Below are 12,323 nucleotides of genomic sequence, written 5' to 3'. Positions count from 1 at the left end.
AAGGAAATCAAGAAGTCGCTACATTATTTGGTCATTATTGCATTTGCATGTTCAGACAAAAACATGCTAATCAACTACTAGCAATTCTTCTGACATTACTCTAAGTTTCAGGTTTCATTGCATTTAGAATTCCTCCCAAACTGAGGCAACAGTGTAGGTGTTGGCGTTCACTACCTTCCCCCCAGCCCTCCTCCTGGACCTCCAGTACCAGAAGGCAGTAATGCCAGTCGTGCTGGTGCAGTAGCCACGTTGCCGAGAGACGAACGTTATTTGGCATTTGATTGCCATAACAAATAAAAGGCTTTTAGAGTAATTTGTTGTTTTAACAGATAATGATGTGATTAGTTTTATAGACCTTCTGCCAGGCTGGGTTAATGGTAACATGAAATGAATAGGAGGAAGAAAAACCACGACTGAATAAAATCAATATACTGGAACAGTTCCAGGAAAGAAAAAGACGTCTGTGTATAATTCTCTAAGATCATATCTGAGAGAGTAATGTTTTGAGGGGTATAAGATCAGGCACATGGTAGTGTACCATGCCAATACATGGTACACAGCTTTATGATGGATGAAAACCATTGCAAATATTATACATATGAAATTAGACTTCTGTTACCGTTCTAAAACTGTAAGTGGCAATGATGTAAAATAACGATTCCTATTTAGGGTAGGAAGACTTGTAAATTAGGAAATGTTAGCTGAAAGCAGGTTTGTTTATTTTTTCAGGAATAAGAATCTAGGGGAAAATGTGTTTAGTTTCTCCTGTGATCAGAATCAGAACAGTGAATAGCTGGGATACCAAGACAAAATTTGAAGACCTCTGATTTGAATATACACTGTGAATCCTGCTGTTTCTCACAATTTAGGAGTGGAAACAGAGCACTACAGCGTAGTCTGAAAGGAGTTTTCTATTTTGCCTAACCTTAGACCCCTAGTTTTGCTGCCTTGAGAGAGTCTGGTCCCCAGAACCTCTTTATGTTGCCAGCAAAACAAAGTAGGAGGTGATTCAAATCACCAGAATTTGGCTTCACAGTCAGTCTCTGTGGCAGCATAGCTAAGGTGTTCTCCGTTCAGTTTGCTTCTGTGGGGAATGTTGCCCCTTTAATTTAAGGCACTTAAAATGAGGTGTACAAGGCTGGGCAATATAAAAGTCCTTTGTCACACAGTAACTTCTTTCACTTTTTGATATTCCTGTGAATGGGGAGGAAAAAAAAAAAAAAAAAAAAAATTTCTAATGTTAACTGGGACCATTTCTAAAATTTTACATTTTGTGAATATTTAAAAAAACAGATTCGTGCACAATTCCAGTGACATATATACTGAAAGCAGTACCCTTGAGGTTAATCTTTGGCTTTGAATCTAAGGAATGTCATGTTTTTAATTAACAACATTTCTTTTGTAACAGGAACCTCTAGAACTTTGTATTCCACCAACATGGCTTTATCATCCAGCCCAGGGATTTCAACTGTACAGCTTGTAAGGACAGTCGGCCACACCACCACAAACCACTTAATTCCAGCATTGTGCACGAGCAGCCCTCAGACGCTCCCCATGAACAATTCTTGCCTGACGAACGCAGTGCACCTCAACAACGTCAGTGTTGTTTCTCCAGTCAATGTGCATATCAATACAAGGACTTCAGCCCCGTCGCCAACAGCCTTAAAACTTGCCACAGTTGCTGCCAGTATGGACAGAGTGCCAAAGGTAACTCCTAGCAGTGCCATCAGCAGTATAGCAAGGTGAGTGTGCAGCCAGGTGGGGCAGTTCTGAGTTACGTTTGTGCTACCGAAAGGTCTCCGTTGATGTGCCCAGCTCTGCACTAGAGCGCTACGTAGAATTGTTTTCACCTCCAAGAGACTTCTCGGTAGAGCTTCAGCCTCACAAAAACATCCAGCTGCTGGCAGAGTCACTGTGGCCATGACAAACCACAAGAGCTGATTTTGCAGATTGACCCCCAAATAATTTGCACTGATTTGGGGCACCAGCAGTTCTGGTAAACTTCCATAGTGTTTAAAATGGCTTCATTTTAACCATTTTCATTTGTCTTTTCTCATGCAGCACTTTCAGATAGATTATATAATATCTTCCACATGTTCTCTCCATAACTTTGTGTGCCTATGTTACAAGATGCAGGTTGGCACATAACTATTTTATATATATATATATATATATATATATATATATATATATATTTATATATTTATATATTTATATATATATGGATATACACATTGTATATTTATGCAAAATATAAACCAGATATGTGTCAGCCTTCAACTTGCGTATGTGGTGGATATTTATTTACTCTTATTGAACAGCAGCACTGTTATTTCAGGATACTTAGAAGGTATTTCACAGGAGGGACAGGAGCTTGCAGTTGGCTAAGTTTTCAGAAAATTACAATATTTGGGCTTTGTTTTAATTTTCTGTTGGATTGTATGATGTTTAAAAAAAAAAGTCACATTTGTTTATCAATTAGGTAAAAAAATGGATATTGGCAAATGTGGCTTACTGATTATTTCACAGTGCTTCTGGAGAAGTTAAAAAGAGCTTATCGAGATGAAAAACTGAATGTATAATTTAGTCACTGCATAGATTGAGAAAAAAGTATTTTTAAATTTAGCAATCATGCCTTAAAACATACTTTTGTATCATGGGTGCATTTAGTTCTTACTTCCCCCAATCCAGAGGGATATTTCAAGTCATGTCAGCAAATGCTTTGGAAGGTACCACCTTAGCTGAATAGGTCTTAAGCTTCTCTACAAAGAGTGGTAATAAATTAGAAAAACATGTAAGATTCTTGTGCTAATCCTAAAGCAGAATTGGGGTCTGTGGGGGAAACCATGTTAGAACAATGCTTTGCTCACTAACAGAATAATTGATACTGAGTCATGGTATATCTTGACTTTGTTCCTTCAGGAGACTTTTTACTACTGTTACCCATAATTGAGGCTGGTAATTTACAGTTAAATCCAGTAATCTTGTAGAAGGGACTGCACTGGTAGTGAAGTAAAAGCGGTTCTTAAATGCCAGTATTTAGTTCTAAATAATCTTTCTAGACTCCTGGAGTAGGTGTTAAGGTGTTACCTTGATCCAGGTGAAAACATGTAGCGCGTGTAAAAAATGACTCAAACTGTGTAAGGAAATACTCATGTTCCAGCTGTAACTACTGAATATTTCTTCTATTGCAGAGAGAACCATGAACCAGAACGATTGGGTTTAAATGGCATAGCAGAGACAACAGTAGCCATGGAAGTGACATAACCTCAAACCAGTGTCTCCACCTGTGCTCATGGTGTAGTCATTTATATTCCAACTGAATGCAAAATACAGCACTCTGTGGATCACAGAGAACTAAAATGGACCTAAATGGACTATCATTATATCGTGTATTAAGTCGATATATAATGTAAATTTTGTAAAATTGGGAAAATCACTACCTTGTAAAATAGTTTATTTGTATCATCAATATTATTTCTGTTACTTGAATAGTAGATATTCATCATCATGCTTTTGCACTTGAATTTGCAACTGAATGGATTAAAAAATAATTCTTTAATGGGATCATGAGCATGAAATGGGATCCTGCATCACTTGTTTTAACTATTTATTTTGCCATGTTTACATTTTGTATCTTGTACAAATAAATCCAACTTTGTGTCTAAAAAAAAAAGTTAAAGATTCATAGCTAGGAAACAAAATTCTTGTAATTTTTTTCTAAAGGAAATGTAAAGTTTTCACTTGGTTCATTTTGTTTCACAATTTGACTAGATGGACTTTTTGGTAAATACTTTAGTGGCATTTCACTGTCAAATATGAAGTTCAAGGCAAAATAGTATTTTCTATTACTGTGCAGGGGAAAGGGATGGATCGATACATGCAAATTTAATGTAGTAACTCACTTTTCCATATATTTTGAATGTATATTTCTATTTATAATACCAGTTTATAAAAAATAATTACACAGGAAAAAAAACTGACTAGGAAAATTATGCATCTAGCACATATAAAATTGTGCAGATATGAGAAAATTTTCAACTGATTACATTTTATCTGAAGACTGCATATTTTAACCGGCTTTAAAACTGTAACACACCACATAAAGGATATTTTACCAGGTATGTATTGCATTATATATCATTGCAATAATTAATTATTGGATGTCTAGATATCGAGCCATCCCAGGTGGTGGGGGGGAGGGAGGGTTGTGGCAAGATTGTCTTTTCAATTTTGGAGAGTTTTCCTGTGGCTACAAGGCAAGTAACGGGTTGGAAAAAGTCTGACTGTAAGCGTTGGACACCTTCGTAGTGTAGTGTTTTAGTGACTTTTTTTATACGGTTCTTGTAAATTAGATACGTGTAGTGGTGTTTCAGAATGTTTGTTTATGCACTAGTTCAGACAACTTTCCCTGTTACTTGTTCTTGATAAGTGAAAACTGCAGGGAAATAAAAATACATATCAAAACATGGACATGTTGCATATGTGTTTATTTCACAATGTGCAAGCAACAGAAGTGTAAATTTTGGAAGCTCTAAGTGGTCTCCTGCTGAGTTTGACCAAAGCATATGCACTTTTTTTCCAAAAGGTTTCAGTTTATGTGGTCATTTCCTGTGCTTACGGTACACAGCAGGGGAGGGATGGCCCGGTAGTTGGGCCCTGAGACCTGGGAATAATCAGGACAAGACAGTTTTCTTGTTTTGCTAAAAAAACTTAAGGTATTACTTTGGACGACTCATTGGAACTTTCTGCTGTTTGGTTCTCCACCTTTCATTTGGATGTTTCTCTATTTCTTAGAAATCACAGAATCATTGAGGTTGGAAGGAACCTCAGGTTGTTGTCTAGTCCAGCCCCACCCCCCACCCCAAAGAAAGTCAACATGTGATTTGCCTGTGTGTCATGCAGTCAGTGTATTCTTCCTCTGGGCTTTTTATATAAAGAGCTATTTTTAATCTAAGTTGTGTTTAAACATGTTTTGTCTTACGTTATGTACATTAAAAGTGTTGACAGTTAAAACCACTCGCAGAGCTTTAAATACTGGGAGCTTGTCAGAAACTCAGAAGTCTAAAATTAACTATTTTTTGCTTAACTGATGCTTTATTTTCTAGTCAGTATGACGTCTGCAAGGAGGAATGATAGGTTATATCTGTTGGGAATAGGCAGAGGAGCGCAGGACGCTTCGGCGTCACGGCCCTGTGTAAACGCACGCCGAACCCCTCGCCCTTCCTGCGCCCGGCCTTCTTGGAACTGCTGCTCCCTAACAAATGGTTCTTTACTTGTCCATGATCTTTTCACCTGTGTCTAAGGTTTTCTGTAGAACTGGGTTCGTTTCTGGGAATGACTATGACCTACGTAGTCTGAAGTATGAATGAGTTTGTGGGGTTTTTTTGGGTTTTTTTTTTTTTTTTTTGAAAGCATAATTGTTGCAAAACTGAGTTTGGAGAAAAACTACCTAACCTCCTTGATACATAAAAATAACCTCACTTCTCTAACATATCCCCCAAACCCTTTTGAGGTTTAATAAAAATGTGAAGTAATTTCTTCTGCGGATTGAACGTTGTACACTTGGCAAATGACAGCTACCGAGCTCTGGAGTGTACACTTCTCACTAGAAACACAGATCACTTTCATGGTAAATTGGAATGAAAATGGCTCTAAGATTGCTGTGTATCTATGACTTGGAATAGTCAAATCCTCATCTAATTACTTAAAAAACCTTTAGCTGGAGCTTCTAACTTTTAATAGATTCCAGAAAAAATGTGAGGTGGAGAAAAGGATTTCATAAACCTCAAAGGCTGTAATGGTAAGTGTGCCATATGTTGAATGAGTTTCATTTAAAGGATTAATACTGACGTAGCTTTCTGTAAAGTGGAACTATAATAGTCATTTTAAGAACTACTAGCAATTAATTGTGTGCGTCAAGTGCAAGAAGAGGAGAATGATGAATAATACTGTAGTCCATATAAATCTTTTTTTTTTTTTTTTTTTTTAAAAAAAGGCAGGGAAAGGAAGGGAATATTGTTAGAAAGTCTGTTTTCTCCTGATGCTGGTATGCAGCAAGGAATACCAACAGCTGAGCTACTTCTGTGTGCTGTTTTAAAAGTGCGTGTTGAACACCATGCATACCTGCAATATGCTTGAATAGTGATTTCTGTTTTATTATGTATTAGGGAATGTGGTTTGGGTAAGATTTTTGAATGTAGTTTATCTACAGTACTTCGCATCGGACTTCAAGTGTAATGTGTAGAGTTTTCCTTTAAACGTCAGATACTAGAAAATTATGTTTGTTTTTCTAATAAGGTTTATCTAATTTATTTTATCTATGGATTGACTGGAGCTTTGGTATGTGTTTAATTGTAGGCGTCTTCTTTCTAATTCTGCCTTAGGGCTTTTCCTCCCCTTTCCAAACAACATCTAAACAATATCCTATTCCATTTTCAGAGCTGTCCTTTTTCTTTAATCCTCTGCAGCAGACTGTTCGTGCGAGTGTTTCCCCACCAACAGACATGACAGTTGCTGCAGCCCTTTGCGGTTTTCCTGAGGCTCTGAATTTGAGACTCCTTTTCCTTCCCTCATAGTCCATTTTCCTCCCCGACCTCCAACTCCTTTGTAGAGAATAACAGAAATGTTTCCTATTTCCTTATTATAGTAATTGTGATTTTTTTTTTCTTTTTTTTTTTTTTTTTTTAAGCAGGATCCTCAGACAGTGCAGCCTTTCAGGAGGTGGTGCGTTTATCCTGAAGTGGACTCAGCATCATGCTTGCAGCTAGTCAGCCTTCCTCTCAGTTTCCAGTACCACTCAGGAAGAACTGCCTAGACCTTCAGATTAGTGTGTCCTGGTAGAAATTCACCTGTTCAAACAGGAAAACTCTGAAGGGCTACAGCAAACTAAATGCTCTTCATACAGGATTGTCATCTCAGCAATTTGGTTTCAAATCTCACTTCCCTATTTCTTCTGCCTCTAGGTTTTGCAATATTCAGACTGAAACTAGAAGGATGGAGAATAACCTTCAGAAGTTAAAGCATGTCTTCACAGTCAACTGCTACTTGGGAAAGACAAGGAAAGGGAAGAATCTGTAACAGGGAGAGGAAGTGTGTAGCAGCAGGGCCAGGCAATATAAGTTGGGTTAGCTATTAAGATCTAAGTGTTCACATTTGAACAAAGGCACATGGTGGATAATTGTTTTTCTTCTGATCTAACTGGCTGATTATGTGGAAAACATCAGATATGGGCAGTTGCTGTCTGCAAGCCAAAGCAACCCTGGGTCAGTTTAGTCTCCCAGGAAGGGCATCCAGCCCAGTGGTGTACTGGTGTGTGGCGCCTGCTGGGGAACTGGGTGTACTGGGATGTGCCCTCAAGCAGGCGGCTGCTTGGAAGGGCATTTCTCTGGAAAAGAACAAGCAGTTTTAGGGTAAAGGTGGTGTTACTTGAAGCCAGGGCAGATCCGCAGTGAGGGCTGTTGTGCTTCCCGGCATGTCCTATCGCAGCTGTGTTATCTGGAGTTTTTCATTCCAGGGAGTTTGTTCCTTGTCTTTAGCAGAGGTCACGTTGCAGATACCCTGCTACATTGCTGTAGCCCACACGGAAATAAGGCGGCCTTCTAGCTGTTTGCAGAGTGCCCGAGTGCATTTAATGGCAGCATTCCTCTTGCAGGCCAGTGAGAATAACATATGTATGAAATGGGAATATATTGGGGTAATTTTCTTTACAAAGCTTTACTTAAATGGCCAGAAGGAGAATATAAAGATGCACTTCTGAGGTAATGTAATACGGACTTCGTTCCTGTTTGGTAAGGAAGTCCACTAGCTAGGAATATGAGTTTGAAGCAGGCTGCAATTCTTACTCGTACATTATTCTGTCCTTTTAAGCACCTAGCTTGCAGAGTACTGAATTTGTGTGTCTTGTCCTCCTGCTAGTGAATACGGAGCTGCCGTAAAGGATTGACTTCCAAACTCTTTCAGATGACGTCCGTTAGCTGACTGAAAGTAGTTGGATCTTGCATCTTTGCTGACTGTGTAAGGGAAAGCCGAGGAATGCCAGCGTCCTGCTTGCAGGCACCCAACAGCAAAGTCTGAAGCGAGGTGATGTGAGGTTCTCACTTGTCCCTAACTTGCTTGGATTGCATGTCATCCTGCTGCAGTGACATTCCCTTAAAGTGACATTCCCTAATGTGAGGATGTTTTTTCTGAAGTGCCTTCCTGTTATACAGGAGAAAAAGGGAGTTTCAAGTTAAGTTCCCTGTTTTCTCAGTGACTTGCTTGTCACCTAGTGTATCTCAAAATACAATCTGTGTGCACTGTGGAATTTTTTTATTGGTCTAATCTCAAAAATTAAGAGCACAGATGCTACATTTTACTATGAATTTAACCCCATTTAATCACAGTCTGTGTTGTTACACAGTAACTACAGTTTAAAGAAAAAAAAAAAAAAAAGCAAAAACAAATGAGTGTGGTGGGAATAAGACTAAAATCTGAAAACTACAAGGAAATAAGAGTGAGGCAACTGAACTGCTTCCTGGACATGGGCTCTGTCCACTCCTTTCTCTGAATATTGGCATTGTCTTCCCGTTTTTGCTCCATACGTCGTAGTGTTGAAAGTGGCAATCCCTGTACCAACTGCCAAAACTGTCGCGCAGCCCAGTGTCCTTCCCCAGTCTCGGGGTGAGTGGATGTGGAGGCACCAAGAGACGTGATGGCCCAGAATGTCCTGTGCAGAAAACTTGAGAGATGCCTCGAGCCCTGTCGGAGTGCCAGGACAGCCTTTCCCCTGTACCCCAGTTACAATGTTGTTGTTTGTTTTTGGTTTTTGTTTTTTTTTTTTTTTTCCTCAAGTTGCGATTGTTTCTGTGACGACGAATGGGAAAATCTGTTTAGTCCAAACTGGCTTCAATCCATTAATACACTGATACAGCTCTAATATAGATGTAATAACACAGAGAGGGTAATGTAGAAAGATCAATTAGAGAGCAAAGGGCAAATGGAGGGAGCAGATTAATTAAGGCTATACAATAGCAGATAATGGTAAGAGAAAATTTGTAACGGAACTTATATATCAGCCTAAATCTTTTTGTCCGACAGGAGTACACAACCACTTCCTCAGAGTTCTGACAGGTGAAATGACAAGATGCAGACCTCAGCACCATACCTGCCATAGCATATTCTGGCAAGATCTCATCTATCCAGGAATGTCAGTAAAAATAAACTAGTACTGTGCCCATCAGCTGGTGAGCTCTCCCAAGGAGGGTGGAAGTTAATGGGGCAGATGATGACCAACTGGCCAAGGCTGGGCACAATTAACAGTTAGGCTTTCAAAACCTCAGTAGCCGCTCAGACTGATCTGTGAGGAGCTGGGGGGCAGCCCCGTGTCGCCCCTGGGGACAGGCTGGTGGCAGCTGGCTGTGAATTGACGGCAGCCTGGCGCTCGCTTTCGCGCCGCCGCTGCTCATGCTTCACCGACTCTTCCCCAATTCACGTTGTTTCATTGAACCCTGCCCTGGGGATACAGCGATGCTTAAAATAACATCGTCCCCCATCGTCCTGATGGTGATCTGACTGGACTAGGCGTCCTGGCTTTAAATCCACAGCTGTGTAAGTGACACCAGAAGGTGGCATCATCTGCCTGTAATGCTCTTTAACTCTTTCTGGATCTTCATAAAGGTGGAGGGGTTGGCAATGGACATGTTTTCCCTCACAATTTTGGTGTGGAGGCTTTGTGTTTTGGGGTTGTGTATTTTTTTTTTAGTGGATTCAGGCACTTTTGTGTGGTTGCTTGGGAATTTTATGATTATAGCTTCTTACAGTTAAGACATTTTTTTTTTTTTCCCCTCCTAAGTTGCAACCCTGTCAGTTGCGTTACTTACCGAGTAACCCAAATGAAAGGATAGTAACTTGGAAAAATATTTTGAGTATTGAACAGTCAGCTAAAACATTTTGCTGTTTTATATGAAGTGGTAAAAATAGATTTTTAGCAAACCCATTTTTTATAGATAATATATATGACTTTGCCTAATGTGAATAATTTATACGGAAAGTGAGATTTATGTGCATACTTAACATATATATGCTTTTAAGTGAGCATACATTGAAGTGTTTTGCAAATCAGAAACGGGCTGTTCTTAAACTCCCTGCTAGCATAGCCCAACCATTTTCTGATGCAGTAGGTTTTGACTGGCAGTACTCAAGTTCCAAAGCTGACCTTTCAGTGGGAGTGTGAGAAAGGAAATCCCTGTGGCCCCTGATCACCAAAGGAATCATTACCTGTCCAGTCGAAGGAAATGTTGCTTCTGGGATAATCCTCTTGGCTGATGGGTAGTGTTGCTTAGGCAGATCCTGTACATTTTTGCTATCAAATTTTTCCTTTACCTGGACAAATGGTCTTGTAGCCCAGTCTCTCCTGAACTATAAATATGTCTCCTTGCCTTTGGTGATGCATGGGTATGCAAATTAGATTGTTTCTGTATCTCAGTTCCTCCTAGCTGCCTTCTCATCACTTAGCTCATTTTGTTGCCTATTATTCAGCCTTCAGCTTCCTTTATTTTTATTCCTGTTAAACACTTTACGTTCTGGCTTTGTGGATGTTTTCCCTGATGCACTCCTAACAGTGTTTTCTGGTGTCTGTGGGACATTAACTATCCTTGACATTTAAAACTGCTTTTTGTCATGGGGAGCCCAACCCTTTTGGGTACCTCCTGGAAGAAATCCTTTACCACCCCTTTACCCGTAGACATACCTCAGCACTGATGACACAAGCATATCATCAAATTTCATCTCTCTGGCCATTGCTGCAACACCAGGATCAATGGAATCTACATTAAAGCCTCTCTCCCTGCTGATGAGTTACGGCCCTGGCCAGTACTGGTGTCTGTTCGTTGCACTGAATTGTTAAATGCAGCAGAAATTCGACCTTGTTGTTCTTATTGTCCTGAAGCTTATTCCTGGAGCTGGGAAGCAGTGAAAGGAAGCAGTGCTCTTTTGGCTCTGTGGACAGAAAATTGTGTTTTCACTTCTGAAATCCGCAGGAGTTTATTCCCTTATTTTTGTGGGACCACCCCAGTCTTTGAGAAGGGGATTTGTTACTCCTTTTGGAGACCGCTGACAGCTTGGATTTAGTGAGCTGCCCCAGCTGAGGTTGGCTCAGCTTGAGAATTTATTCAGGAAAAATCAGAACTCGCTGACAAACCATATCTAATCTGCCGGGGTGATCTAAACTGTGGACTTAGTATCTAGCTGGACAGCTTGCTGGAAAAGTAGGAAAATGAGATGATATCAAGATTTGCTTTCTTTTACTTTTGTGGGATTGCTAGCAAGAAACTTATCTTTGCGTTCTGGTGATCTGTAGCTCAATAAACCCAAGCGAACTGTAGCTATAGTGGTGTTTCTTGTAAGTATGCAATCTGCAAAAAGGCATGGTTTCAGAAATGAAAGAAACTAATAATGAAATTGCTTAAGATTACAGCAGCAGAGTATGACTGCTTTTCTGTATCTTGACAGTTCATGTTTTATGCGATGCAGTTTCCCAATAAACTGTAAATCATACCTTCCATCAGGCATCCAGAACAGCCTGGAAGAAGCTCACAAGCTCAAGGAGGTCTGATCACGCCTGAATCTGGCTGAAAACTAATGTTCCTACTAGGCTGCTTGACCCAGTAATCTGGTAATAAGTAGTAAAAATAGCGGCTCTGTGACAATACGGTATTGTCTACAATACAGACAGTGTAATACTGTTTGTGACAAAACTGCTGAGGAAAGATGGGTCTTCAGTGCATTCTTACTGATTGCAGATTATACCTACTCTAATAGGAAAATTGAGGTTTGCCTATCTTGCTCCAAACTGAGCTCTTGATAATGGAGAAAAATAAGGATTAATTAATCGAAATGGTTGTCTTTTATGACTAAGCCCCTACTTGTCATGACTAATGAATTTGCTATTCAGGGTAAAAGCTTGAAACATAAGAGAAATAAAAGGGCTAGATAATTGGTAATCCGTGGGAATAAATCATGTTACGTATAATGTCTTATCACATGCTGCACATTGCTAACTCTCCCCGATGTAATTGCTTTTAAGAGGGGCATGAGAGCCTTCGTCACCAGCCTGCTCTTCTTCCATCCACATCAGGTAATGAGGACAACCACTGTGGCGAGAAGAAAGGGATATCTGTAGAAATGCTGAAGAACTGACCATTGTCATCTCTGTTGTAGGGCTGGGGCTAATTTAATGAAACAGGTACTGTGTTCTTTAGAGGAAACCAGTTTCAGAAGTTGCTTGGAGTTGCCAAAGTCCAGGGAATGTCTGCAACTTTCCAGAAGACATCAATGGTTGTTGC

General features: G+C 39.8%; 1 protein-coding gene across 1 annotated transcript in view; it reads left to right on the top strand.

Annotated features, from left to right (window-relative positions):
• EPC2 (enhancer of polycomb homolog 2) overlaps nt 1-4,471 on the top strand; it is a 50,627-nt gene extending 46,156 nt beyond the window's left edge. The window contains exons 13-14 of the mRNA XM_032987071.2: nt 1,409-1,742; nt 3,195-4,471. Coding sequence (XP_032842962.2) covers nt 1,409-1,742; nt 3,195-3,267 — 407 coding nt within the window. The 3' untranslated portion in view covers nt 3,268-4,471. The remainder of the gene's footprint in view (nt 1-1,408; nt 1,743-3,194) is intronic.
• The last annotated feature ends 7,852 nt before the right edge of the window (nt 4,472-12,323 follow it).

The sequence above is a fragment of the Tyto alba genome, unplaced genomic scaffold, assembly GCF_018691265.1.
Source record: "Tyto alba isolate M040663 unplaced genomic scaffold, T.alba_DEE_v4.0 Super-Scaffold_7, whole genome shotgun sequence".
In the NCBI taxonomy this organism is placed as follows: Eukaryota; Metazoa; Chordata; class Aves; order Strigiformes; family Tytonidae; genus Tyto; species Tyto alba.
The sequence above is the reverse complement of the archived record's forward strand: the minus strand, read 5'-3'. Positions and strand labels throughout refer to the sequence as shown.